General features: G+C 51.0%; 1 protein-coding gene across 5 annotated transcripts; it reads right to left on the bottom strand.

Annotated features, from left to right (window-relative positions):
* Nucleotides 1-481: 481 nt before the first annotated feature.
* TEF (TEF transcription factor, PAR bZIP family member) lies at nt 482-23,430 on the bottom strand. 5 transcript variants are annotated; one of them, XM_037068545.1, is made up of 4 exons: nt 23,225-23,430; nt 9,980-10,312; nt 5,072-5,292; nt 482-3,958 (listed from the first exon to the last, which is right to left on the bottom strand). In XM_037068545.1, exons 1-4 carry the CDS (start codon nt 23,325-23,327, stop codon nt 3,743-3,745), a joined length of 873 nt encoding a protein of 290 aa, XP_036924440.1. In that variant the 5' UTR covers nt 23,328-23,430; the 3' UTR covers nt 482-3,742. The 5 variants fall into 5 exon arrangements, with proteins under 5 accessions (XP_036924440.1, XP_036924441.1, XP_036924439.1 ...); XM_037068546.1 differs by having other exon boundaries at nt 9,980-10,297; nt 23,225-23,425; XM_037068544.1 differs by lacking the exon at nt 23,225-23,430 and adding an exon at nt 14,659-14,873 and having other exon boundaries at nt 9,980-10,297.
* Between the last annotated feature and the right edge of the window lie 2,299 nt (nt 23,431-25,729).

Raw genomic sequence — 25,729 nt, 5'->3', positions numbered from 1 at the left:
TGCATCAGGAATGACAGTGCGGGTGCCCTGCACGTGGCTACATCTTGTTTTTTTCATTGTGAAGCTCTCAGGGCCAGACAGAAATCTGGCAAAGGGAGAACAAGAAAACCCCCCAGAATCCCACCCAACCCTTCCAGTCTTTTTTTTTTTTAATGTAGTTGCTAGCAAGGGTTCCCCATTGGGAAAACTTCCCAAGACCAGTTTCCTGTCTTCCTACTACACTTTTATGTGTTCAAACTGCCTTTGGTCTGTCTGATAGTGTTTTTCCTTGGTAAGCTGTGAGGACAGCAGGCAGGAATAACTTCCAGCTGACAAATGAGGAAACTGAGGCACAGAGCGGTTGGGCTACTTAGCCAAGGGTGCCGGGCTAGTGATACAGAGGTGCCAGGGATAACCCTCAGGCTCCTAGGCCAACGTGGACACAGAGAAAACACGGGATGAGACAGGGGAGGGAAGAGGACAGAAAAGACAGCCCCACAACTCTCGTCTCAAAATATTTAATTTCGTTTTGAAAAGGTTACATTCCCAGCTTCCCTCCCCATCACATCACTCCGGCCCACCAGCAGTGACACACTCGCACGCACACACGCACATAAGGCCAATGGGCTGCAGTCTGCTTCTGCCCTCACCAGCTGGGAAGAAGCAATTTTCTCCTTGCCTCCTTCCCCCGCAAAGGTAAGAAAGAGGGGCTCACTGGAATGCCAGCTCCCAGGGGAAGACAGGGAAGCCCCCACACACTCTGTCACGTCACATGCACTTAGAAAAATAAAACCAAGTGGTGTTCTGGCATCCCCAACACCCTAAGATAGCAATATCCACCTGGAAATCATCTTTACCATTTTCTAGAAAAATTTATTGCACTTAATTAACAGATGTTAAAGGAGCTCTGGGGCGGGGCTTTGCCATGAAAACCAGGGCTCCCAGGGCCCTGGGTGGTGAGCTGCCCAGCACAAAGGGGCCCTCCTCTGCTGGCTCCCATGCCTGCCACCCCGCTTCAGGCTGGAGGGCCACAGGAACTGCCCACCCAGGGCCACAGCAGGGCAACGTCGCTAAGTGCCTTCTCCAACCTCAGCCTCAGACAGGCAACCCCCTTCCTTTGGCCAAGGGTAAGAGTTACCCAGGCCCTCCACAAGGCTGCTGGCCATTGTGAATGCTCTAAGTACCTATCAATAGCTAAATATACATTTACTGTATGTATATTCTTGCAACATTCTAGCTCACTCACAAGCTGTCTGTCCAGAGGCTGTAGCAAGGCTGCCATGAAACTGAACACAGGGTGCTTAGGAAGGGATGGCACCTCCCAGCCCATCACAAACCCATGTAAAGCCACTGACATTGGCTTCTCTGGCCTCCAGTGCTTTTTAAGGAGATGTCAAAGATTTGAGCAGAGGAGTCTCAGTCTTTGGCTGCCAGCCCCAAGATGGAGAGGGGCCAGGAGGGAGTCTCCTTGATGGAAATCACAGGCACTAACCCCCTCCTGCGAGGACTCCATTCTTGGGCCTGAGAAGGAGGTACACTTCCCTGGGCTCCTGTTCCCCAACACGTCACCCCCCGTGGACATTTCCTTCCTGTGTCTGCTAGGCTCCTGACTCAAAGGGGCTTTTCTAAAAGAGGCCAGAAGCCACACTCTTTCCACGTAAGCACTTTGGGAAGGAACCAGATACCTACTGCCTGGGGGAAGGAAGGGGAGGGCACTGAACAGGCAGAAGGTGCAGAGGGTGGGACAAAAAGGGGAGACTTCAGGCCATCGTCCCACCCACAGGGGTCAGAACGAGGATGCCACCCAGAAATGAAGTCTTCATCCTTTAAAAAAATGAAACAAAACCCACAAGCCATACACTTTCTGGCCAAAGAAAACGAAGAGCTTTTAAGCTGGAGGCTCTTCTACCATTAACAAAATGAGAACTGCCCTCTTGGTGGGTAGCCAGACCAGAGGGAGAGTGCCCGGGCGGGCGAGCTGCCCAGGGCAGGACACTGACATGCCGGATGCAACTGCCCTGTTGTGGTTACAATAGAATGAAAAGTGTGAACATGGGTTTTATAGAACCACAAAGTGAAAGTCAGGGGCCTGGAGGGAGGTGGTGACCTCCGTTGGCCTCAGGCACCCTTGTCAAGTCCCCTGGAGAGGCGGGTGTGCAGGTCCCGGGAGGGCTGTGGCATTCCTCTGGGGTGCGGTCCACGGTCAGTGGATGGCTTCCCCGGGTCTTATTATGTTATAAAGTCTTTGGGGGTCAGAGTCGGGTCTTGGAGTTACCACTTAAAATAAAGTCAGTGGTAAGCATGACAAAGTGTGCCCGTCACCTCCTACCCATTAACCACAGGCTGCCTGCCCCTGAGCCAATAAATACACCCATCTTCAGATGCCCCAGCTGACCACAATGAGCAAAGGGTTCCACGGATTTCTTCGATGAATCTCCCAGGCAGAGCAAAAAGACAAGTCCAGCTGGACACAAGAAAGAGCAGCTGTGAGGTAGCGAAGCCACAGCTGCAAGGACCCCTCCACATACCACAGCCACGTTTGCGTGGGTGGCCCAAGTCTCTAGGGACCAGACTGAGGGGACTCTTGCATGTGTATGTCCAGAGAACCTGCTATTCCACGAGTTACGCTGCGACCCTGGCCGGGTGTCCTGCCCGGCAGGTCCCCTCTTGGCAGCTTGCACAGGGGAGGGATCCTGAAGCAGGAACTGGGAAGCCCTCTTCTGCCTTCCTCTGACCTGGCCCACATCGGAGAGCAGAGCAAGATGACACGGAGACACACACCCCAGTTCCCTCTCCACAGCTGGGCCGGTTTCCTGACCACCGTGCAGAAGGCCTCTCCTGCCTTTAGGAAGGTAAGCTTCCTAAACAAGGGCGTTGTCCTTTTAAATTCAAGATTTGAGATTGGTCACTGGGTGGAAAGAAACAGTCTAGTGGGACAAGTGAGATTCAGGTGGCCTCCACAAGTGACCTGGAGAAGAGGAGATGTCAGTGCAGCCCTCTGCACTATGACCAGACTCAGAGACTGGCTGGCCTGGGGACCTCCCCTTCACAACAGACGAAACGAAGAGCGAACCGACTGCCAGAGCCTCCTGGCTTCCAGGCCCCAGAGTCGCGAGAGTAAAGGGGTGTGGTAGCTGTGAATGGTTTGTGCACTTTTACTGCAGGCCCCAGGCCCCAACCCTGCGCAGGCCAGCGGAGCCCCACTCAGGTGGCCTGGCATCCATGCAGACACGACGGAGGAGCCAGTGTGTCTTCTGCCTCTGAGGGAGATGGAAACGGACGTTTCTCTCAGACGTTCTGGGTAAGGTGAGGTGGCCCACCAACACAGCCTGCCTAGGAACGCACCCTGCTCCCTGAGAAGACATACAGGCGACAACCATGGACTCATTCTGCAGAGACAGGCCTCCACAGCCCGGGGTAGAGACTGAGGGAGAGCAGGGCAGCCTGAGCGCCCTGGGAAAGGAGATCTGTACTCCAGAGGTCCCCTTCCAATCCAACTGGGACATCCAAGAACAGAAACTAAGGCAGATGCACCCATCTACGTTGATTCTCATGTCCCTGCCAGTGAGCAGGCTGGCTCCCCAGGGAAGTCGCCACGTGCGCTGGCCATGGGATAATGAAGCTTGAACATGACAGCTCCCGGAGCAGGTGCGTCGCCATTTGCCCATGACGAGTCATAAGTCTCCACACACGTGTGGGTTTCAGGGAGCCCCTAGGTAGAGGGCTGAGATGTAGGCAGCGCAGCCAGGGTTGGGGGCACGGGTTACAAGGGCCCGTACTTGGTCTCGTACTTGGATACAATGGTCTTGCACTTGCCCACCTCCTTGCGTAGCTCAGCCACCTCCGTCCGCAGAGCCATGTTCTCCTTCTCCAGGAAGGCCGCCCGGATGGTGATCTGGTTTTCCTTTAGGCGCCGAGCGTCCCGGGACCGTTTGGCTGCCACGTTGTTCTTTTTGCGTCTCGTCCAGTACTTTTCATCCTGTGGGGAAGTGTCCTCTGTTGGTCTCTCCTCTTTCCCAACAAGGAAACCCAACCTTTCTCCTCCTTCCAGCACTCCACACCCCAGGTTCCTTTTATCATTCATTCGGTGCAGAAGGAATGAGAGCTGGAACCCAGGGAAGGAGATGCATGTGCCAAGGGCAGCAGGGGCCCCTGCTCTTTTGCCAGGATGAGAAACAAAGCCCTTTGTAGGAAGTGGTGGAGGGAGGGGGACTCCATGTACTGGGAGCCTGCTCTGCGATGCTCCAACATAAAGAAAGCACTGTCGCGCTGGTTATGGCTAAGGTCCAGTCCCCTGAGTTCAAATCTTGCCTCAGCCCCTTACTAGCAGAGGAACTGTGCAACTTCCTTAACTTCTCAATGTCTCAGGTCCCTCATCTTTACAATGAGGAATAGCAGTAACTACCTCAAGTTGTTCGAGGAGGAAATGAATTGGTATATACAGGTGCTCGTTACAGTAAGGACCACATAAAAGTTTACCATTTTCACTGCATTATAAAAGCCTCAGAAACCTCCTGATAGGCAGGTACAGTTATTCCCATTTTTACAAACGAGGAACCTGAGGCCCAGCTAGTTCTAGGTGGCAAAGTGGGGCGTGGATGGAGCTCTGCCTAACTCCAAAGCTTGTACGGAAAGTCCTTCCTGTGACTTTTCCACAGATGAGGATGAAAAAACTGCAAAATCCTCCTCTTCCTTCCCATCCCAACTCCTATAAAACCATCAGCTTGAAAGCCGTTTGCAACATAAAACTATCTTTTGCCCTTCAAAGTGAGGACTTGTTCAGCTCAGTTCCTGTGACCTAGTGAGCGCTTGCCCCATGGCTGGGCTAAAGCCAGGAAAGCAAGAACATCAACACAGCCGCCGGCCAATAAGGAAACAGAAACGACAGGGAGTCACGCAGGGGCCAACCACCACCTGACTCCCTTTCTTTCTACCAGCTGGTGCAGAGCGTGGGTCTACGCTCTAACTCATGCCTTGCTAAACGGTGTCTATAAAGAGGGAGGGCCCTCCAGATAAAATCAAATGTGAAGCAGCACAGCCCTCCAGCTCCCGAAGCAGTGCTGCACCGTCACTTACATGGACACAAGATTACCTTCTGCTCATCGGGGACAAAGACCTTCTTGGCCTTTTTGATCATGGGCTGGGGCTTCAGGTCCTCCTCTGCGAACTTGTGCTTCCGAGGATTGAAGAGCTCCCCGCCTGGCACACTGGAGAGGACCAGGTCTGCAGGGTCGGGATTGAAGTTCACATCGACTTCCACACAGCTGGGGTCGATGGGACTGGGCGTTTCCCTCTCTTTTTCAAGTGAGGATTCTGAAATACACAGAGGCAGGTGGTCTCAGAGCAGCCCACTGAACAGCAGACTCATGCCATCCACTCAGATACCTGCCTGAATCTCAGCATCACACAGCCACTGCCACCTGGAGGGAAGAAAACACACAGCACCAACCCCCAAGCCAGACTGGCATATGTGATTCAAATCCACAACACAAACATAGAAAGAATCCTTCCCTTTAGGAACAAAATGCTGAAAAGGAAACAGAGGCCCTTGAAAAAGACAGGATTTTCTGATTGTTTCTTCCCCCAAGAAATATTAAGCAAAACATGAAATCACTATCCTCCTTAAACTTCCTGTGATTTCAAGCTCTCAAGTAATGAGAAACAGCTGAATCTCTGTGTGAACTGTAATGAGTGAGCGACACAGTCTGAGTAATGAAATGGCACCCACTTTGGAGCCCTTAGAGCTGTACCAGTCACAGTGCTCGGTTAGTCTTATAGCCACTCTGAAAGCAAGATGAGTGTTAGCTTTATTTTACAGATGAGGAAACTAAGGCTCAGAGAAAGGACATGGTTTTCCCAGGGTCACTCAGAAGGTGAGTGACTGAACTAAAATTTAAGTCTGGGTCTGGCTGACTCTGAATCCTTTTTCTCGCTGCCCTACTTGGCTGCCACTTTATAGTGAACATCAGATAAAAGGGACTTTCAGAATGCAAAGATTTTAGAGATAAGTTATTTTAAAAACCCACACCTTTGGCCTACTCATTCCATGTTACTGACAGGAGTACACAAAACATGTAATTACTCAGTCAATAGCTGTTTATCGAACACCTACTACATGCCTGCTACTGTCCTGGTGAAGACAAAGCAGTGAACAAAACAAGTAAAAGTCTTGCCTTTGTGGATGTTATTTAGTGGGGAAGGCTGACATTATACAAGCTGAACTTTAGATATCTACAGATATCTAAAATAGAAGCATTAGATGGCACGCGAATACCTGTGAAAAAACATTTCAGGAACTGTCACCATCAAGTGCACTGCTATGTGCACAGCCAAGCACCGGTATGTCCAGGACCAGCCACTGAGGCTGACAGTGCTGGAGTGAATGAATGAGAGGGAAGAGTGATAAAACCGGTGAAGAACGGGGGACAATTTTGTCCTATAGGGGGCATTTGTCCATGTAAGAATTATGCAGAGTGGGGGAAGCCCTGGCAGGGTAGCTTAGTTGATTAGAGCATTGTCCCAATACAAGAAAGTTGGAGGTTCGATCTTTGATCAGGGCTTATATAAGAATCAACCAGTGAATGCATAACTGAGTAGAACAACAAACTGATGTTTCTCTCTCTCTCTCTCTCTAAAGGTGATGAGTGAAAATTAAAAAAAGAATTGTGGCGGGGAAGGGAGTATTACTGGCATCTAGTGGATAGAAGCCAAGGATGCTGCTAGATACCTTATAATAAGAGCACAGTCCTTTCCCTGACCCAAACAACAAAATGATCTAGTCCCAATGTCAACAGTGTCACCGATTCTGACTTTTACCCTGATATGAGAAAAACCTCTGGAGGGCTCTGAGCAGAGGTATAACATGATCAGTTAACTTTCAACTGGACAATGCACATAAACTCACTGCATCCTATTAGAGGGGATTACTTACAAAGAGGGCTGAGCATCAGAGGAATGAATAACCAGGGACCAATGTGGTCACTGAGGAATACTGGGGCTGCCAAACTCTATACCTACAGAACAAACAGTCAAGGCACGAAGGCTGACAACTAGAGCTCCCATACCCCGGCTGCTGGGGGTATCCACAGCTACGGCCATGTCGTACACCGGTAGTATCTATAAAAGCTGACTATATGGTCCTGGCTGGGTGGTTCAGCTGGTTGGAGTGTTATCCCATATACCAAAAAAGGTGCAGGTTGGATTCCCAGTCAGGACACACACCTGGGTTGTGGATCCTCAGTTGAGACATGCAGGAGGCAACTGATCTACGTCTCTCTCTCTCTCTCTCTCACGAGCACGCGCGCGCACACACACACACACACACACACAAATCAGTGAAAATATCCCTGGATAAGGATTTTTAAAAAGCAGAATGTATGCATGTCCAAGGACCCAGCCATTATACTCCTAGGTAAATAACCAATCGGAAAGTACACACGTGTTTGCCAACTGACATGCACAGAAATGTTCATGGCATTGCTGTGCATAAACCCAAACTAGAAGCACCTCAAATGTCCATCATCTATAGAGCAGATACGTACTATGGTCAGACAGTGGAACACTATTCAGCGATGAAAATGGACAAGCTATGCTATAGGCAACAATATGGGTGATCCTCATAAACAAAGTTGAGGAAGAAAGCGAGACACAAAAGAATGCATACTACTTATGTCTTTCCTACAGAAGAAACTAAAAAATTAAGAGAGAAAATTCTACCTTCATCTCTACCATGTGTACAATTCTTTATGCAGATCTTTCTTCATCTGTATTGTGGTTTTTCTGTCACAGGAGTATTCCTTAGGCATGTTCTGTAAATCTATGCTGTTAGTGTAAAGAGATACTGATGTCCACATAATTTATGTGTATACTACAAAGCTAGCTACAGAAAGCTATAAATGTGAGTATAATCAACACAGTAGTTAAAAAAAAAGAGGACATAGTATACAATTCCATTTACAGAATGTTCAGTTACAAGCAAAAGGAGTCTCTGACAATGGAAATCAAGAGAGTGGTCACTCCCCATTACTGGGGAGTAATGGCTGAATGGGGTCCCAAGGCACTTTGGGGACACCAATAATGCTGTATCTCCTGATGTGGGTGAGAGTCACACGGGTAGGTACACTTTGTGAACATTCACTGCACGGTATACTTACGGTATGGCACTGTTGTGTGCCGTACTAAGTAATAAGGTTCTTAAAAACACAGTCAAAGGCAAATGTCGTCCAGGCGACCTAAGGTACAAGACGGGCTCGTTCCCTACTCTGCCGTTGCCCACACAGGAAACCAGCCTTCCAGGACAGCCTAACCAGCATAAAAACGAGCTGCCTTTGAATAAGAATTTGGCTGGACTCAGCTGAATCCTCTAGCGCTAACCCATTTACGAGGAAACACACGGGGCAGAGGAGCAGGGTAAATGGCACGACAGGGACACAGTCAGAAAAGCCCAGCACACACCGAACTCTACAAGACAAATGATTCCATTTCTTCAACAAATAAATTGCAAAGAAAAAAAAAGAGTGGACCCTATAGATTACAAGAGACTTAAGAGATTTGAGAGACAGAACTGAATGTAATGTGTGGGTCTTGTTTGGATCCTGATTCAAACAAACCATAAAACAGCAGCATTTATGAGATAACTTTTCAGAAATTTGAATGCTGAAGAATCTATTATTAAGTTCAGATGTAAAATTGCTATTTTGTTATTATTTATTTATTTATTTAAAAAAGATTTTATTTATTTATCTTTAGAGGGGAAGGGAAGGAGAGAGAGAGAGCAATATCAATGTATGGTTGCCTCTCATACATCCCTTGCTGGGAACTGGCCCACTACCCAGGCATGTGCCCTGACTGGGAATCGAACCGCGATCCTTTGGTTTGCAGGCCTGCACTCAATCTACTGAGCTACACCAGCCAGGGCTATTTTTGTTATTTTAAAAAATAACTCATATTTTATATATGTATTGAAATATTTATGGATGAAATATAATATCTAGGATTTTACTGAAAATAATCAGGTGAGGGGGATGGGAGAGATTAAAGAAAACAAGACTGGTTAAGAATTATGGAAGCTGAGTGATGATTGCATGGAGGTTCATTATGGTAGTTTATCTTCTGTATTCAAAAATTTGCCCATAATGAAAAGTAAAATTAAAAAAAACACAGCATGGGAATTCTCTGGGTGTGGGTTCCCCGGGGGGCCCTCCAGGAGCCATCAGCCTGTGCGCCTCTAACTGCACCTGCAGAAAGCTTTGCGGAGACCCCTGAAACAGTGATCATGCCTCCTCCGAAGGGTTCGTGTCCAAAGGGCATGAAAACCAACCAAACAAGTGACTGACCCAACCCCCAGGGGTAAAACAGAAAAAGGACAAGAGGATGGAGGAGGAGTCCCAAAGGTGCCTTCTTTGTGCCAGTGCCTAAGCAGGACCTGGCTATGGTGTCAGACAGCCTGGGCTCAAGTGCTGCACCCACTACCTACCAGCTGTGTGACCTTGGGTAAGTTACTCAACTTCTGTTTCCTCACCTCTAACACACAGATAAGAGTATCGATCTGATAAGGTTCTGTGAGGATTACATGTTAATGCCTGGCACAGAGTAAATGCTAAATAAATGTTATCGGGCATTATTATTATCATCGCCTGAGCTTCCCAATAATCTGTGGCAAAGTGCATGCTGGGCAAGGAGCCATGCTGAGAAAACGCAGAATGGGATTTCTATCTTGGAAAGCCTTAGACTGGAAGATCTCACTCCACTGTCCCGACCAGCAGCCGCATGCCAGCCAATAGAAAGGCTCTAACACTGCTGACGTGACTGCTGTTTTTGTCTTCAGCCTCGGGGACTACGCTGGAGGGCGGAGAGCAGAGGGTTTCTCCACACTGCAGGCCCACTGGGACCTCCCCTGAGAGAAGAGGCTCACTGGGTGTGTGGACATTAAGAAGCCTTCAGGGCAAAGTGGACTTCCTTAAATGGGACAGGTGGCCCTGCCCTAAGGCTCATCACCAACCTGTGCTGGACACGGTTTCAGAGGGCTGAAAGACGGCAGTGGAAGAGGATGGTGGGGACGCTGTGGAAGAGCTGGCCGACTCCTTTCCTTCTAGCTCAGCCACAGGCAGCAGTAGGTTCTGGGCCAGGTGAGTGGGGCTGGCGGGGATGCCATTCTCCAGCAGGAACTCGTCCAGGTCCATGTACTCCAGGTGGAAAGACTCGCCATCATATGGGATGGTTTTGTCCCAGATGGGTGGCATGAGGGAAGCTGAAACCGCCATGGTACTGGCTGCTGAGGCCTCGTCTTCCTCCAGCTTTTCCTTCCCCTTTTCCTTATCTGCAGACACAAAATCTGTGATGAGAGGCCACATAAGAGGATAATTCAATCCTAGGAGGGGAGTACTGAGCTTCACAGAACTAGCCCATCTCTCCAAGTCCTGATCTATCCCATGCATTTCAAGAGCTCACTGTGTTCTCCATTTGTAACCTGGTGCTTGACTAAAGCCCACTGGTCTTTAGAGATGGCAGCACATCCTCATCCACGCTTGGGCTTCCCAGAATGCTCAGCACAAGCTTTAATGTGGTTAATTCAGAATGGGCTGTGGAATTAACACCTGGAGGAGAGAGGCTACAGGGAGGAAATGAAACTTCTGAGCTTTCCTGATGATCTATCTTTTCCCTGTGATAGAAAAGGGGTGATTCCTCAGGTCGAGAACTTTTGTGTTCTCCTGTCCTGTCCCCCCAGCTATGCTTCACCACAGCAGCTTAGCCTAGGGCTTGAATTCCAGTTCTGCCACCCAGTTGCTGTGAGGTTTGACCTTAGCCATGATATCTAACCCCTCCCAGGCTCAGTGTCATCCACTGTAAATTAGAATAAAGCTTCCTCTTTGGTGTAAAGATAACATTTGAAAGTGTCTTACAGAGTTCTGGGCAAATAGCAGGCACTCATTACTACCACGAGTTCATGGAAGGCAGGGGCTGTGTTCACTGCTGGATCTCAGCACTGACAGAGGAGCGAGATGATCCTGGACCGTGGGAAAATGTGTATACTGAATGAAGGGCACTAGGTTGGCACACAGATTCCCTTTAAGTTCATTAGATACAGAGGGTATGGAGCTGTCTTTTCAGGACCTTTTTTAGAGAGATAATTTCAAGAGAAGTCTATCCCTGAATAAGCTGAGAGGACTGCAAGGCAAGTTTTCGGGGAAGAAGGAGAGGGTGGAGCTGAAGAAGAAATCTTGCTCCCATTCGAAGCAAAACTAATTAGCAGGGACGAGGTCTCACCTAACTGTACTTGAACAAGAATTTAAAAAATAAAAATTTAATAAATAAGTAAACAAATAAAAGTAAAAGTTATATGCATGGATATCAAAGAAAGGGCAAATTAGGAAAAACAGACAAGAGAGAAACAGACAAGTTTGAAGGAAATCAAAGTGACAGGGAGGCTAATCGGGGAAGTAGGAGATAAAATCATGACAAGTTCATAATGGGTTTTCAAAATGAGGGAGACGACTTTGAACTCTGAAGTGGAAAAGATAAATCAAATATGATTATGTTGGAAATAAACCAGTCATGCACGGACTCCCACACCACAGCCAGCCAAAAAGAAGCCCGTTGATCCAATAAAAATAGGTTAAGAAGGTGGAGGTTTTAACAAACAGAATTTCGTCATGGCTTCTAATACGAATTAGCCTGAATTCTTGCAACTGCCTTCTGTACCAGGCTTTGGTTGAAGTAAGAAAGCAAGACAAATGGGAACTAAGAAAGCCAAGCTTTGGTGGGCTGCATGGGCCAGATGGCCTCACTCTTCTCCCCCCAGATCTTTTAATTTTTATTTATTGATTTTATAGAGAGAAGGTAGAAGGGGAAGAGAATGAAAAACACCAATTTGTTGTTCCACTTATTTATGCATTCATTGGTTGATTCTTGTATGTGCCCTGACTGGGTGTCGAACCTGCAACCTTGGTATGTCAGGACAACATTCTAACTGAGAACACTGCCAGGGAGGGGTCTCCTCCCCCAGATCTTGACTCCACATTCTGTCCAGGGTCCATGTTGGGTGAGGTCATGGGGATCAAAGGAGAGAGGAGGAGACATAAAAACAGCCACACTAAAGGACAAATAAAAATTAGTTTCAGGTTTTGCTTGACCTAAGCAGTTAAGAGTATTTTTTTAAATATTTATTTTTTGCCCTGGCTGGTATAGCTCAGTGGATTGAGCACAGGCCTGCGAACCACACAATCGTGGTTTGATTCCCAGTCAAGGCACAGGCCTGGGTTGCAGGCCAGTTCCCAGCAGGGGACTCTCGAGAGGCAACCATACATTGATATTTCTCTCCTTCTCTCCTTCCTTTCCCCTCTAAAGATAAATAAATAAAATCTTTAAAAAATTATTTATTTTTTTAAGAGAGGGGATGGGGAGGAGAAAGAGAGGGAGAGAGACATTAATGTATGGTTGCCTTTCATGCGTCCCCCTGCTGGAGACCTGGCCTGAAACCCAGGCATGTGCCCTAGACTGGGAATTGAACTGGCAGCCTTTTGGTCCAAAGGCTCGCACTCAACCACTGAGACACACCAGCCTGGGCTAACTATGGATATTTTTAATAAATGTTTTAATTGTAAGAGATAATAAAGAACTAGGTCCATCACTCAGGTCACAGGGATTAACTTTAGTAGTTCCCAGATGGTAAAGCACCAAACCGAGTTACAAGGCCTCGCAATGTGACCTTGAGGGAGCATCCTCCCCTCTCTGAGCCTCAACTTTCTTCATCTGTGAAGTGGGGATAACACCCTCTACAGGACTTCTGTGGAAGACTAAATAAAACCAGGTTCTGTCAAAGTGCTTTGTGAGAACTCTGCTAATGTAAAGGAAAATCATTGTTATGGATAGCTTTTATTGGGCAATCTTGAACAAGAAGCTGACAGATGTGTACACCTGTCCCAGCAGCTTGTCTCAGGCCCAGATTTGGAACAAAGCATCACCTTAAAAACAAACAAAAGGGTCTGAGCACAGGAGGTCCTGGAGCAAGAGGAGAAAGCCTGGCTTCACCTGATATACTGAGGCTATTTATAATCCAACCATGACAAGACATAGAAATGGAAGCCTCGAAACACTCCCAGGAAAGAAAAAGATGGCATTTTTAAAAAGAAAATTAATTCCTCAAGACAGGTAATTCACAGAAAGCCTATTCCATCCCAAACCCCTGAACTACACCAATGGTTCTTGGAAATTCAAAGGTCTCAGATTGAAAACATATCTCCGTGCACTGAAAACCACAATAGGTGGCACTCTACTGCTCTCTGAACTTCATGTTGCCGGGCCAAAAAAACAAGGCCAAACCTGCTTTCCACATGGACCCTTGGGACCTTTGTGGCCTAGGAAACAAGATGAGGGCCAGCTCTGCCACTGTGGCCCTCAAAGTCTAGGGTCAGCCCCCAAACCAGGTGAAGGGCCGGCTTCATTGGCACTGTTCTGATCTCCATCCCTCTACCTGCCTTGCCCCACTCTCCATCTCTTCTGACACCCCCTCCCCTAGCTCAGCAGCAACCTTGAGACACAATTCCAAAAAATCTCCAGTGTGTACCTAATGGTGGGGGTGAAGACAAGGTCCTTCTCCGAAGAGGAGGCAAGACCAAAAACAATGACAATCTACCATGTAAATCAGCGCTTCTCAAACTTTAGTGGACTAAGGAATCACGGAGGTGTGATGCTCCTTAAAATGAAGGCTCCTGTCCCACGGGCTACAGATTCGGTAGGTGAAGTGTGGGGCCCAGGAACCAGCATTCAAAACAAGCAACTCAAGTGATTCGGATGACGCTGTCCCGTGAGAAGGCTCCCAGGAGCGTCATTTAAGTGGCTGTACGACCCCCTTCGGCCTGCTCAATAACCCCCACACTTCGCGCGTGCTCGGGCGGCCCCATGAAACCTCCTCACCACGACCCCACCCCATCCTCTCCCTCCAAACCCTTCCCCGCCAACGACCTTCTGACCCAACCTCTCTCAACTGGCCCCTGACCTTCCCCCAACCTTCTTGCCTCGCCAACAGGCCCTTCGTCATCTCGGGTCTCATGCCCCTTCCGAGGAACCACTTCACCCAGACCTCCGACCTCCCCAGCCCCGCCCTCAGAAGGCCACGCCCCTGAAAACCCCGCCCCCCCGGCGCGCGCGGAACCCCCCGCTCCTCACCGAGGCGCGCCTCCCGCGGGGGGTTCTCCATCAGCTTCTTTAGGACCAGTGGGAAAGACCCCGGCAGACCCCTTTCCCCAGCTGCGCGCCCAGGACCCGGGCCTGGCCCCGTCTGCGGCTCCACAGGCGGCTTCTTTCCACCGCCTGTGTCGGACATCGCGCCCCCCCCGCCCCGATTTGCTCCCGCGCCTCGCCTGCCCCGCCCGCCCCCTAAGAAGGGCCGGAGCGGTGCGACCCGCCGCAGCTGCCGACACTGGTGGCTACTGCGCAAGCGCCCAACAGCTCCCCCGCCTCCCTCCATCCCTACCCCGCCTGCGGACTTGCTCTGTTATATTAATTATTCATGAGGCCAGGACAGCTTTCCCAGACCGCGGCCTTGGATTGGCCCACCCTGTGAGGAAGGCAGGAGCAGCGTTCCGGGCCGTGATTGGTTAGGCTGCAGTGATAAGTGAGACACGTGCAGGGCCAGGTGAGGAGCAATGTCGGAGGCCCCGCCCCATCCGCCGGAGTCACCTGATTGGTGCCTGCTGGAGTCTGTGTCATAGGCCCTCTTCTGCGGTAGCTCCTTCCCCGCTACCAGAGATTTCACCTTCGCCTTCCTCTTCATAACTCTCGCTCTCATCCCAGACCACTGCGACCGCTCTCCTTTCCGTCTCATCCCAATCTCTCCACCTACGGGACAGGCCACTGAAGGGAGGTGCACTGGGAGCCGCCGGGAGAGCCTATCAGAGAGCCCATTCGGGGTGCAGGGCCCACCCTCCGCAGGTCACATGGAGCCCCAGCCGAGTCTATTCCCGCGGGGAGGGGAGAGAAGAGGAGGAAGGCGAGGAGCAGCCAATAGAGGGCGGGGGCGGGGCCCGGGTCGGTGCACGAGGCTCAGCACGTGCGGGCTGGCGGCGGGCGGGGAGGAAGGGAGGGGAGGAAGAAGGGGCGGGCCTTTTTGTACCCGGGGCTCTGTCCGGGGTTGTGGTCCCCGGACGCTGATCGAGCCGGCACACCCCTCCCCAGAGGTTGCCTGAGGGCAGGGCGGCGGACAGCGACCTGCTGTTCCCGTAGGTATGGCCCGAACGGGAGCAGGCTTGGCGGCTGCTGAAGGGGGTGTCAGGTTCCTCACTGATCCCGGGTTTCTGGTGCGGGCGTGGTGGCCAGATAAACACTAGCGTCGAGAGAAGCATTCTTGAGGCCGGGGCGGGGCGGGTGTGTGGGGTGGAGTGGAGAGAAAGGGCCCAGCCCCAAGCCAGGACCGGGGTACACGCTTTTGTCCTCCCAATGACTGGCTGTGACCTTGGGAAAGTCCAGTTGCTTCACTGGAGCCTATTTCCTCGTATATAAAATTAAGGGATTGGACTAGATAATCTCTAAAGCCCTAAACAGCTCTGAAATTCTGTTCTTTAGGACCTTTCCATCCTTTTCCTAGGAACAACCCCCCCCCCCCAGAAAACCAAACTCCTTTACACGGGGTACCGATTACACATTTTGTGGGAGAACCACCTCCTCTCTTAAAATATAAACACTTCCTGGGAGTTCACTGGGAAACGTAAGAACGTCAAATATGAGGGGTACACAAATGTGGAGACGTTAGAGCAAGCTGCTCCTAAACAGCGCCCAGAAACTCGTCCCTCTCCATAGAACAAACTATACTCTGCTTTGAACCCGAACCGTGCAAGACTCTGCCTGCCTAAACTCCCAGAGGGCAGGGACTTTGGCTTGTTTGTCCTGTGTCCTACCAAACGCTGGGGAGTTGGGAATGGCAGGACGGACGCAGCCGGGGTTCACCTGGCAGGGGCATCACAGCGACACCCAGCTAGCTGAGAGTTGTCGGGCTGAGGCCATTAGAATTTTGCCGGGAGCTGAGAAGGAGCGAGAAATTGGGTTCCGGCCCAGGCCCGAAAAGGTGGTGGGGTGGGGCAGGGCGATAGCATCTGACTCCAAAACTCAAGTCTACTGCCACATGCATCAGACTTCAGTCACTTTCTGACTTGATACCTCCAGCCAATTGCTTCCCCTCTCCAAGCCTCCTTTCCTTGTATGTCGAATGGGGACATATGTCAAGGATCTACCTTGTGGGGTGTCTGGAGGCCAATGTACGTAAATGTGCAATTGCAAACCTGCCACAAGTGGTATTTTCCATAATTTTCTAAAACTAAAAAAAAATAATAAAACTCATGTGTATAAAACCACTGGCTGGTGTATCCATTATCCTGGAGACTGGTACAGTGCCCATGTCACCTCCGTTAGTGGAAATACGAGATTGCGTACGCAAAATCTGTTGTGTTGCAGAGTTGTTAGTGGGAATTCTGTATGTGGCTAAGATATCTTTAGGTGAAACTGACGTAGAGGTTTTTAAAAACAAATTTTAGCAGACTTAGCAAGGGAGATTGATTAAAACAGTATATGAAGCTTTTTTTTTTTTAAAGGCTAGTTTGGCGGTGGAGAGACTGAGTGGACTAGAGTCAAGTGCATATTTTAATGGCTAATATGACATTGATGAAGCGGAAAAAGTCTCCAAGTGTTAGAGAAGGATTTATGATAACATAACAGTGGAAGATTATAGTATTTGTTTACAACAAAGATGGGATATAGTAACAGGGAGTGAATATCTAGATACTTTTAAAGCTACAATTATCCAGATGGAAAATGCTTATTCTACTCATCACCGAGCCTGGAGCAACTAATGCACAAGGTAAGCGACAATGGTGAGAAGTGAGGCAAGCAGATCGGGGCTCCAGCAGTTAGTTTGGATTTGGTTCTCTGTTCTGGAGCTGGCACTCCCCAGAGAGGGCTTTCTCCCCAGATAACCATGGGGTGAATGGTGCATCACAAACACCGAGGAACATTACAAGCATGTTCTCTCTCGTGCCTACTAGCAAGCTGGGAGTTTCGCTACAGTGCCGGCCGGCAGCCTTCAACAGCACCATCCAGGAGGTGGGAGCCGTGAGGTTCTGGTCTTCATTCTCCAGCTGACCTGAGAGGAGGCGTCGCTGTCTTACTCTGCCTCCAGCTCCTGTCAGTGAAGTGGGAATAGCAGTGTGGCCTGGCCCCTTCTCTTAGTGGAGAAATAAATGTAGCGAGGAGTAATTAGCTCATTTCCACAGTGTTTTGTGAGCCCTACGAAGAAATAAACTCCATAGGAAGAACATGCTATTATGTGGTTAAGGCTTTAAAGGTATGGAGTGGTGCTGTAGTGTTCTTTAGTAACGGGGTTTCCATGCAGACACTTCTGGAGAAAAGTGTGGTCCTGGAGACAGCTTTGTGGGCTGGGGAGGCAGGCCTGGGTAGAATCCCCCTCAGATACTAACCAGCCATGTGGCCTAGGCAAGTGACTTTCCTTGCCTGAGCCTTCATTATTTTCCTCTTGGAAACAGAGATGGATGTGTTTACCTCTCAGAGAGGGTATGAGGATTATGTGTGAGAAGCAGTGTCAGGGGCCGCCTGGAACAGTGTGGCATGGTGTGGCCTCTACCCTTCTACTTCCCCTCAGGTTGTGTTGGGTTAGGAGTAGAATTATTTGGGGTGTGGGGACAGGTGTGTAGTTGCAGGGGGTTGGAGGGCTCGGGCCTTCTCCAGAGCTGGGCTGGCTTTGAATTCTTTCCTGTTCCAGAAACCTGCTAACCAATCCACGTTAAAAACTTAATTCAATTCAAGTGAGCATATGTAGAACAAGGACCTTTAAGCCATTAGCTACCATCTAAACTTCATGTTTAGAAGAGCTAAAACTCCAGCCTGGGGGCCTGTGGCCAGATATCCCATAATGATCTCTTTGGCCACACATGCAGTGTCCGGTAGGACAGGACCATCCCATCTTTCTGCTTACTGAAACATGTGCTGCAAGGCCGGTGTGAGTAAGACTGGGGCAAGGCTGAGGCTTCCATTGAGCTCTAACAAAGCCCAGTCATCTGTGTGCTTTGCCAATACCAGTTGCAGGAGAGTATACAAAGCTTTGTTCAGGGTAGTAACTCGGTAAGTATTTGCTGGCTCCTTTGTTGTTGGTGCTGGTAGGAGGGTTAACAAAACCTTTCAGAGCCAAGTCATACACATTTGGAACATGCTAACATTAAATAGCCGTCACTGTGTTTCACAGTCAAACCTAGAACAACAAACATGGCAGGTGCCCCGGCACTAGCCCTACCGACAGCTGCCTGCTTTCGGGCCCACATGCCTGTGGGCTGGGCTGTGTACCTTGGTCTCAGTGTGTTCTAGGGTAGAAGTGATGGGTGGAGACTCTTCGCAACCTCTCGCCTGTCTCTTCAATATTCTCAAGAATACTGGTTTCTTCTTCTGCTTGCGTTTTGCCTACTCTCAGGATCCCGATTGATTATATACAGACAGCTGCCCCAAGAGGGCCATTTCCAGAGAGAAGCCCTCAGCTCCAGTCTCTGCCATCTCAACTGCCACTGACTGGTGGCCAGGGACTCTTCTGTGCAAGCCCTGTTGGTGGTGCAGTGGTAGGGTGTGGGCTCTGGAGCCGGACCATTTGGGTCTGATTCCTGCTTCAAGTACTTCCTAACTGTGCAGCTTCAGGCAAGTTACTTAACCTCTCTGTGCCTGAGTGTCAGAAGTAAAAGAGTCCATTCAGGTACACCACTGAGAACAGCACTTGGTGCATAGCAAGTGCTCGATTGAAATTAACTCTTACTGTAATTCCATCCTGAATTGTTCTGGGACTACCTCATTCCTCCTCACCTGCCACCTTCATGAGAATATTGGGGGTGGGTAGGGCCTTGCAGGCAAGGAGATGACATGTTCACGCCCTTCAAGGCCCTCCCTGGTCCATGTCTCTCCAACTTCACCTCTTCCTCCCCCTCCAGGCCTCAGTTTGAATGCTTACCCCTTGGAAAGGTTGGCCTTGTCTCCTGATTGCTGATTGTCTCATTTCCCGTGGAGTGCAGATGCCAGGCCATGCATGCATGTGTCATTCACTCCAAGCCACCAGGATAGTGTAGCAAATATTCAGTGAGCAAATGATGACAAAGCAAAGGATGACTGAAGAGGTCCTGCCCTGGGTCTGGGTTTCGGAGACCCTGGGGTTCTGGGGGCAGAGTCGAGCCTGGAAGCAGGCAAAGCCGGACTGGAACCCCTGACAACTCAGAGCCTCAGTCTGCTCATCTGTAGAAAGGATAATTCCACTGCCCTTACAAAGCCATGTCACAAGCAGTGCTGTCAAAGCTCCTAGCGCAGCCCCCAGTGCAAACCCCAGAACAGTGGCCTTCCAACTCAGTACGCATTCCTTAAGCCTTGGGTCAGGGCCTATCAAGATGCAAAGCCATCTGGAAGGGGCACTCCTGGACACTGCCATCAGTTTGTGGCACCTGGTGAGAATGAATTTCTCACGTTTCTCTGATTGGTGACGGGACAGATAGAGAAGGCAGCTGAGCCCCTAAGGTGGAGAGAGGAGAGAGGTTGGCCCATGTGGTGGCCCTGAGGGTAGCCAGTCATCATTTAGAAGGTGGTAGTGAGGAGCCAAAGCTTCTAGCACATCAAAGCCCTCTTCCACCTCTCTTCCCTGAAAGGATACTTCAAGATTGCTTGGTTTTGCCTGGCTCCCCCAGGCTGGGAGTGGAGGCGACCCTGTGGACCATCCTGAGACTAACCTCAGGACAGCCCGGGCTGTACCGAGTCCACCCTCTGGGGACATTTAGTTCAATCCCCCAAGAGAAGGCTACCCAGGCCCCTCATCGGCACCACTGCCTCTGTCCCAGAAAGTCCCCTTGACGTCCAGCCTGTTACCATTCTGCTCTTTCCCTGGCCAGGCCAGCTGGGCTGTCCAGCCTGATGCAGGGCTGAAGGCCCCCAAGAGCACAGCATGCATTTCCAAGGAGACAGCACAAACTTGCAACATTCAGTTGTTTTAGAGAACATCCACGGGAAGGAGGGTAGAAAGAAGGGAATGCGGATCAGATTGCGAATGTGATGTTGGTGGAAGGAGCATAATGCCAGGCCCAGCCGCTCTTTGCCTTCACAGAGAACGTGGCACTTCACAGTTTGCACACGCTTTCATATGGGATAGCTCCTTCAATCCTGCCAACAAGCCTGTGAAGCAGGTATTCTTTTTCTCATTTTTTACAAATTAGTGATGGAGAGAGAGAGAGCTATATCTAGCGTACCCTGCTGGGTGACCCACTAATGATTCTAGTTAGGAGCTTCCTGAAGTGGGGCCTACCTGGCCAGCTCAAAGTGAAGGCCATGTTCAAACTTTGAGTGTGTTTCATGCTATATGGCTGCTTGGAAGGCCTGAGTGACCAAAGCTGTCAGAAAGATGGGGGACCGGCCTCTGAGCACAACCAGGCCCCTATAGGGTGAGGGAAGGAAGAGGTATAAAGAGCTAATAGTATGGTTCAGAGAAGAGGTCTGTCCAGAAGCTGGAGAAGAAAGTAGCAGAGAGCGAGCAGTCTGAAACAGAATCGTCTTTTGGGAGACAGTCCTAGGGAGAAAGGGCGGGAGTGGTCCTTAGGGACCAGGGCTCAGAGATTGTGGGGAAATCGAGCCAGACCACCCTTTTGCTGGACGTGAATTTCTCTGCCTCACAGGAAAGTCGGCCAAACTGGTGGCCCAGAGCGAGGGGCTGCCAGTCGGCTGTTGTAATCCAAAGCCATGGGAGGCTGGAGCCTGGTCAGCTCTGCTAGACAAAATCTGCTTAACTAGGGACAGGCAAGAGGTGGAGGTCTCTCTGTGCAGGCCGGGGTGGGAGGCAAGAGGGAGAGGGAGAAACCCCAAGGTCAAGATGCTCGGGACATCTTTGAACTAGAAAATGGAATAAGAGTTCTGCAGGGAGAACAATCTCATGAGAGCACGCCTAGAATTTCTCACACTCTACATGATCTCCTCTGAAACTCCCTCATGCTGGACCCAAGATATGCTCTGCATGTGACCCAAATGTCTGCGGAAGCAGCCAGTGGGCTGGAGAAAATGGGGAGTCTCTGGTGAGAAACCTGCTCTTACTACATCAAAGCAAAGGGTAAAAGACCCCGAGGGCAACTGTTTCTGGGGCAGTTGGCACCTCAGCTGCCTTCCTCCCACTGAGGTCCAGGCCAGAGTGGGGAACCCAGGGAGAGAAGCTCCTTCAAGAACTTAGGGTACTTGCTGCATGACTGCCAGGAATTCTAGTTCTGTAGGGTGTGTGTACTCTCTCTTCACTGAGATACATGGCTTTTCAGGTAGATACTTTTATTTGTGAAAGACTTGGAGACTCTGGGAGCTTTGGAAGTGGTGGTTGCAGGCTGGGACAGTGATGTGAATGAGGTCTTTGTGGGTGCTCTGGCCTGTCGATTTATCTACCCATTGGCATCTGTCAGTCCCACGGGGCCTTGTGCTTCTGACCCTCAGTGAGATACCACGTGGAGAGGTGATGGGAGGCGGCCTGAGATGCTGGTCCATAGCCCTTGACCAACCCAGTTGTAGCAGACTGACTGATTCTAGGTCAGAGCTTGCCGAGAGTTGGCAAGCTCTGTCCAAGACCTTCAGCCAGTCCTCACAGCGCGGGCCCCAACTGTGCCCATCCGTAGTGAGCGATGGGGACTTTCCGCTGTCACAAGGCTCTGTGGACCAGCTGGGAACCAGCGACCAGCAGCTGCTGCCACACTTCAAGGGCCTTGTTATCCTCATGGGTGGAGGAGCAGCGCCCTCAGTTGCCCCCGAGAACCCTCCCTGCCCAGCAGGGAGCTGTCCCTGCAAGCTGCCAGCATCCCAGCCACTCCCTGTGCATGCACTGGGCCATCCTGCACACCCGGCCTTCCCTGGGCGCCTGGACCAAGAAGGGAGCCCCTACCTCTAGCTGCTGGAAGGACTTGAGTCACCTACCCACACGGCTGTTCAGAGATGGCAAGAAAAAGTCAGCTGTGACTCATCCGCCAGGCTGAGTTGAGGGTGTCCCGAGGAGATGCGCTTCTCCTGGTGAGCAGCTGGGGTCCTGAGTGCGAGGAGGGCACAGGAGCTCATTGGTGCCAGCCTCCAGGGGGTGGCCCGGCTGCCCCAGCAGGAACCTCAGGGTGCCGTGTGAGGAGCCTGGGCCTGGAGCTCTGTGAGACTCCAGGACCCACCTTTCCCTCCCAGCAGGGTCTCCATGGAGCAGAGCCGGCCGCCCCTCTTTTCTTGAGCCTGGTTCCCCAAGGGGTGAGAGGGAGAGAGGGCACGGGCTGTGGTGTCTGTCCTCCGCTCCAGGGTTTAGGAGTAAGCTGAGAGTACTGTGGGACAAAGTCCTGTGGCGACAACCAGGGCTACCTGGTGATGAGTTATCAGTTGCCAGCACAGTAGGATAAGGGAGAGGCCTGAGAAAGGTGTCCCGAGGGGACGCACCGGGTGTCTAAGTCAGACTCAGGCAGCAGAGGACAGCAGGGCTCCTTTAAGATGCCTGGGGAGTTTGAGCAGTGAGGACCTGGTGTGAGTTGCTGACATCTTTGAAGAGAGGAGATGGGGAGAACCCTGAGCAGGGGGGCTCCCAAAGCTAGCCATGGGCTTGGGTTGCTCAGGCAGGAGTTGGGAGACACCTGGTGCTGGCGGCTGGCTCTGCCCCTTGGTCCACACCCTCCTCTACAGGCTCCCTCGCCCCGTGTTTGCCTGTAGTATCCTAGGAACCCGGGCTTCGAGCCTGTGGTCCTATTACATAACAGCTTCCCTCCCATCCATGGGTTCAGCCCTCCAGCAAGCAGGAGCTGAAGCGGGCACACGGAAGAAAGCCTGTTCTACAGACGGGAGGCTGCCCAAATCCACAGTCTGCCTGTCCTCTGCCACCGTGCCGAGGGAGGAGACTTAATCAGCAGTATGCATCCGGGACATCTCTCGGCAGGGCCCTCTGGTCCTGCCCTTGTTCCACGTGAGCACAGCACCTGTCAGTGGCCACACGCTGGCCATGGCCCCCCAAGCCAGCAGGCTGAGGGGGCAGTCCCAGAGTTGCAGTGGCACTCCCTGCCTTGTCTCTCTCTGCACCCCAGCCCTTCCTCCTCCTCATGAAGGGACCAAGGGCAGACCCCTGCTGGGGACCCTCTCTAGCTCGGGGATGCCTGTCCTGCCACTGTGCCTGTGGCTGCCCCCAAACCCCTGGGCACCTGGGCAGCCAGCCAATGCAGGCCACCTCCGTTCCTACCTGTCCTCTTCTCTGGCCAAGGCAGAGAGTGCTCCAGCAGGGATTTGAGAACCTCAGGCATGTCCATGGCAGGGGCTACTCCGATCCGGTCGCAGCTCGACATGGCCTGGCAGGAGGAGCTTGCTCTGGGAGTTTAGAAGCAGCTGGAGAGGCAGGAGCTGGCCGGGGAGCCACAGGCTCTGGAGGCGGGCGGGGCAGGAGCCGGAGGCAGCCAATGGGCAGCATGGACCCCGGCCCGCCCGTCCACCCCCAGCTCGGCCACCTGCCAGCTCAGGCTGCAGCCAGGCCTTCCCTTCCCCGCCGCCTGGCAGGGCAGGCCTGGCCCTGTGCCAGCTGCAACACGTGGAGCCACTGCACCAATCATCTGATGGAAAGCCTGTGCTGTTATCTAACTTTGCAAAGGGAAGTTCTCCCCCAGGCTGGGAGCCATGGCCAGGGCCTGCCAGGTGAGAACAGGGAGCCGGCTGGCTCCATGCCCACACCGAGTGTGCACTGCACAATCAGCCACACTCAACAGAGGACCTCTGGCGCAGTTGAGAGCAGGGCCTGCTGTGGAAACCAGCTGGGGCTGGGACTTGAGACCCTGGCATTGCAGGCAGCTCAGCACAAAGAATAAACTCTGAGTTCGTACATACAGGCACATGAAGGCACCTCACAGTCACCTGTGGGCTCCAAGGGCTGTGTGTGTTTTCATGCTGGTGCCTTGCAAGGTACATGGATGTGCATGGGGCATGCATCATTAGAGCTTTCTACCATCTGCAGAGCCTGAAGTCTGTTCTCTCTCTCTCTCTTTAAAGGTTTTATTTATTTATTTTTAGAGAGGGGAAGGGAGAAAGAGAGGCAGAGAAACATCAATGTGTGGTTGTCTCTCACACACCCCACACTGGGGACCTGGCCTGTAGCCCAGGCATGCACCTCAGCTGGGAATCGAACCGGCGATTCCCCGGGTTCACAGACCTGTGCTCAATTCACTGAGACACACCAGCCAGGGCTGAAGTCTGTTCTCTTAAAGGAACTGACAAAACCTGCAGCCTGGGGTCCCTCTGGTCTTCCTGAGAGGGAAGATGTGGGGCCTGCCAGCAGGTGGGTGCCAGCAGGCGGGTGCTGGGAGGCCAGGCGGGGCAGGCACTACTGAAAGGGGCCAGCTCTGTGACCTGCCTCAGGTTTGCCTTAGATGATGTCCTGCTTCCCAGGCCATCCTAGGGACCTTGGTGAACACTGGCCTCTGTGGTTCCCAGGCCACCTGAAAGTATGGTTGAAGCCAAAGTTCTGTATGTTATCTTCCACTGAAGACCAGCATCAGACTCGGTCAGCAGGTTGTCAGTTCTCAATCATGCCACACACTGATGTGGGATCTTGGAGCAGCTGTGCAGATCTTCTGGGTCTCTGGGCCAAAACTACTGAATGTAGTGACAGCCTTCAGGGCTGCTTCTGTGTCTCTGACACTCCTGATTGGATGCAGTAAGCAGTTGCTTCCTTTGCTGTAGCAGATTTCTACGCAGTCCTTCCCTGCTCTCCAAAATCCCATTTTTGCATAGAATCAAACATACTCCAGGAACCTCTCTGGCATCTTCTCAACAGCTCTCACCTTGTCTTCTAATTACCCTCCTTCCCTCCCTAGTGGCCCTCCCTCCCCAAAACCATGTTCTTTTCCCAAATTAAAATTAATTTCAATTTTTGAATACAGAAAAACAATATATGGCTCAAAGATCAACATTTTTAAATGTTGAGCTTTTTAAATGTTTAAAGAAGGCATCCTGCCCTGGCTGGTGTAGCTCAGTGGATTGAGCGCGGGCCTGTGAACCAGAGGATTGCAGTTCGATTCCCAGTCAGGGCACATGCCTGGGTTGCAGGCCGGTTCCTTGCAGGCCAACTACCAGCAGGGGATGCATGAAAGGCAACCATACATTGATGTTTCTCTCCCTCTCTCCTTCCCCTCTAAATATAAATAAATAAATAAAATCTTTAAAAAATGTTTTAAAAAAAATAAAGAAGGCATCCTTTAGAAATGTCATTTCTAAGCCCTGGCTGGGTAGCTCTTGAGCAGTTGGTTGGAGCATCATCCCAATACACCAAGTTTGTGGGTTTGATCCCCCGGTCAGGGCACATGCAAGAATCAACCAATGAATGCATAAATAAGTGGAACAATAAATCAATGTTTTTTCTCCTTTCCTCTTTCTCTAAAATCAATAAAAAACAATTTTAAAAGGAAGTACATATGTAATGAAACCTCATTTTTTAAAAATGAGATTCTGTATTTCTCCTTCCAGCACCCTTTGCCTGTGATCCCGGGCAAATGAGGATATGGTGGGCCTGGTCTGCAGGCTGCCTGGGTTTGCAGGCTGGGGTGACTGAGGCTGAGCTGGTACCTTAACCATTGCTTGGCCCAAGAACCCTGTCACGTGCAAGGTCGGCTTACCGCAAAGGTGGAATGGGTAGGTGTCCACAGGTTTCAGAGGCAATAGGAAGTACCCTACATGACTCAAAAAAACGCCCACCAGCTGC

The sequence above is a fragment of the Sturnira hondurensis genome, unplaced genomic scaffold (assembly GCF_014824575.4).
Source record: "Sturnira hondurensis isolate 20B ecotype Veracruz unplaced genomic scaffold, ASM1482457v3 Scaffold0017436, whole genome shotgun sequence".
Classification (NCBI taxonomy): Eukaryota; Metazoa; Chordata; class Mammalia; order Chiroptera; family Phyllostomidae; genus Sturnira; species Sturnira hondurensis.
The sequence above is the reverse complement of the archived record's forward strand: the minus strand, read 5'-3'. Positions and strand labels throughout refer to the sequence as shown.

Coding starts and splice junctions, on each gene's coding strand:
- TEF (XM_037068542.1), bottom strand. CDS start 14,302: ATGTCCGACACAGGCGGTGGAAAGAAGCCGCCTGTGGAGCCGCAGACG. Junction 10,313..14,145: donor CCCGCGGGAGGCGCGCCTCG/GTGAGGAGCGGG, acceptor CTCTCATCACAG/ATTTTGTGTCTGCAGATAAG. Junction 5,293..9,979: donor TGAAACCGTGTCCAGCACAG/GTTGGTGATGAG, acceptor TGTGTATTTCAG/AATCCTCACTTGAAAAAGAG.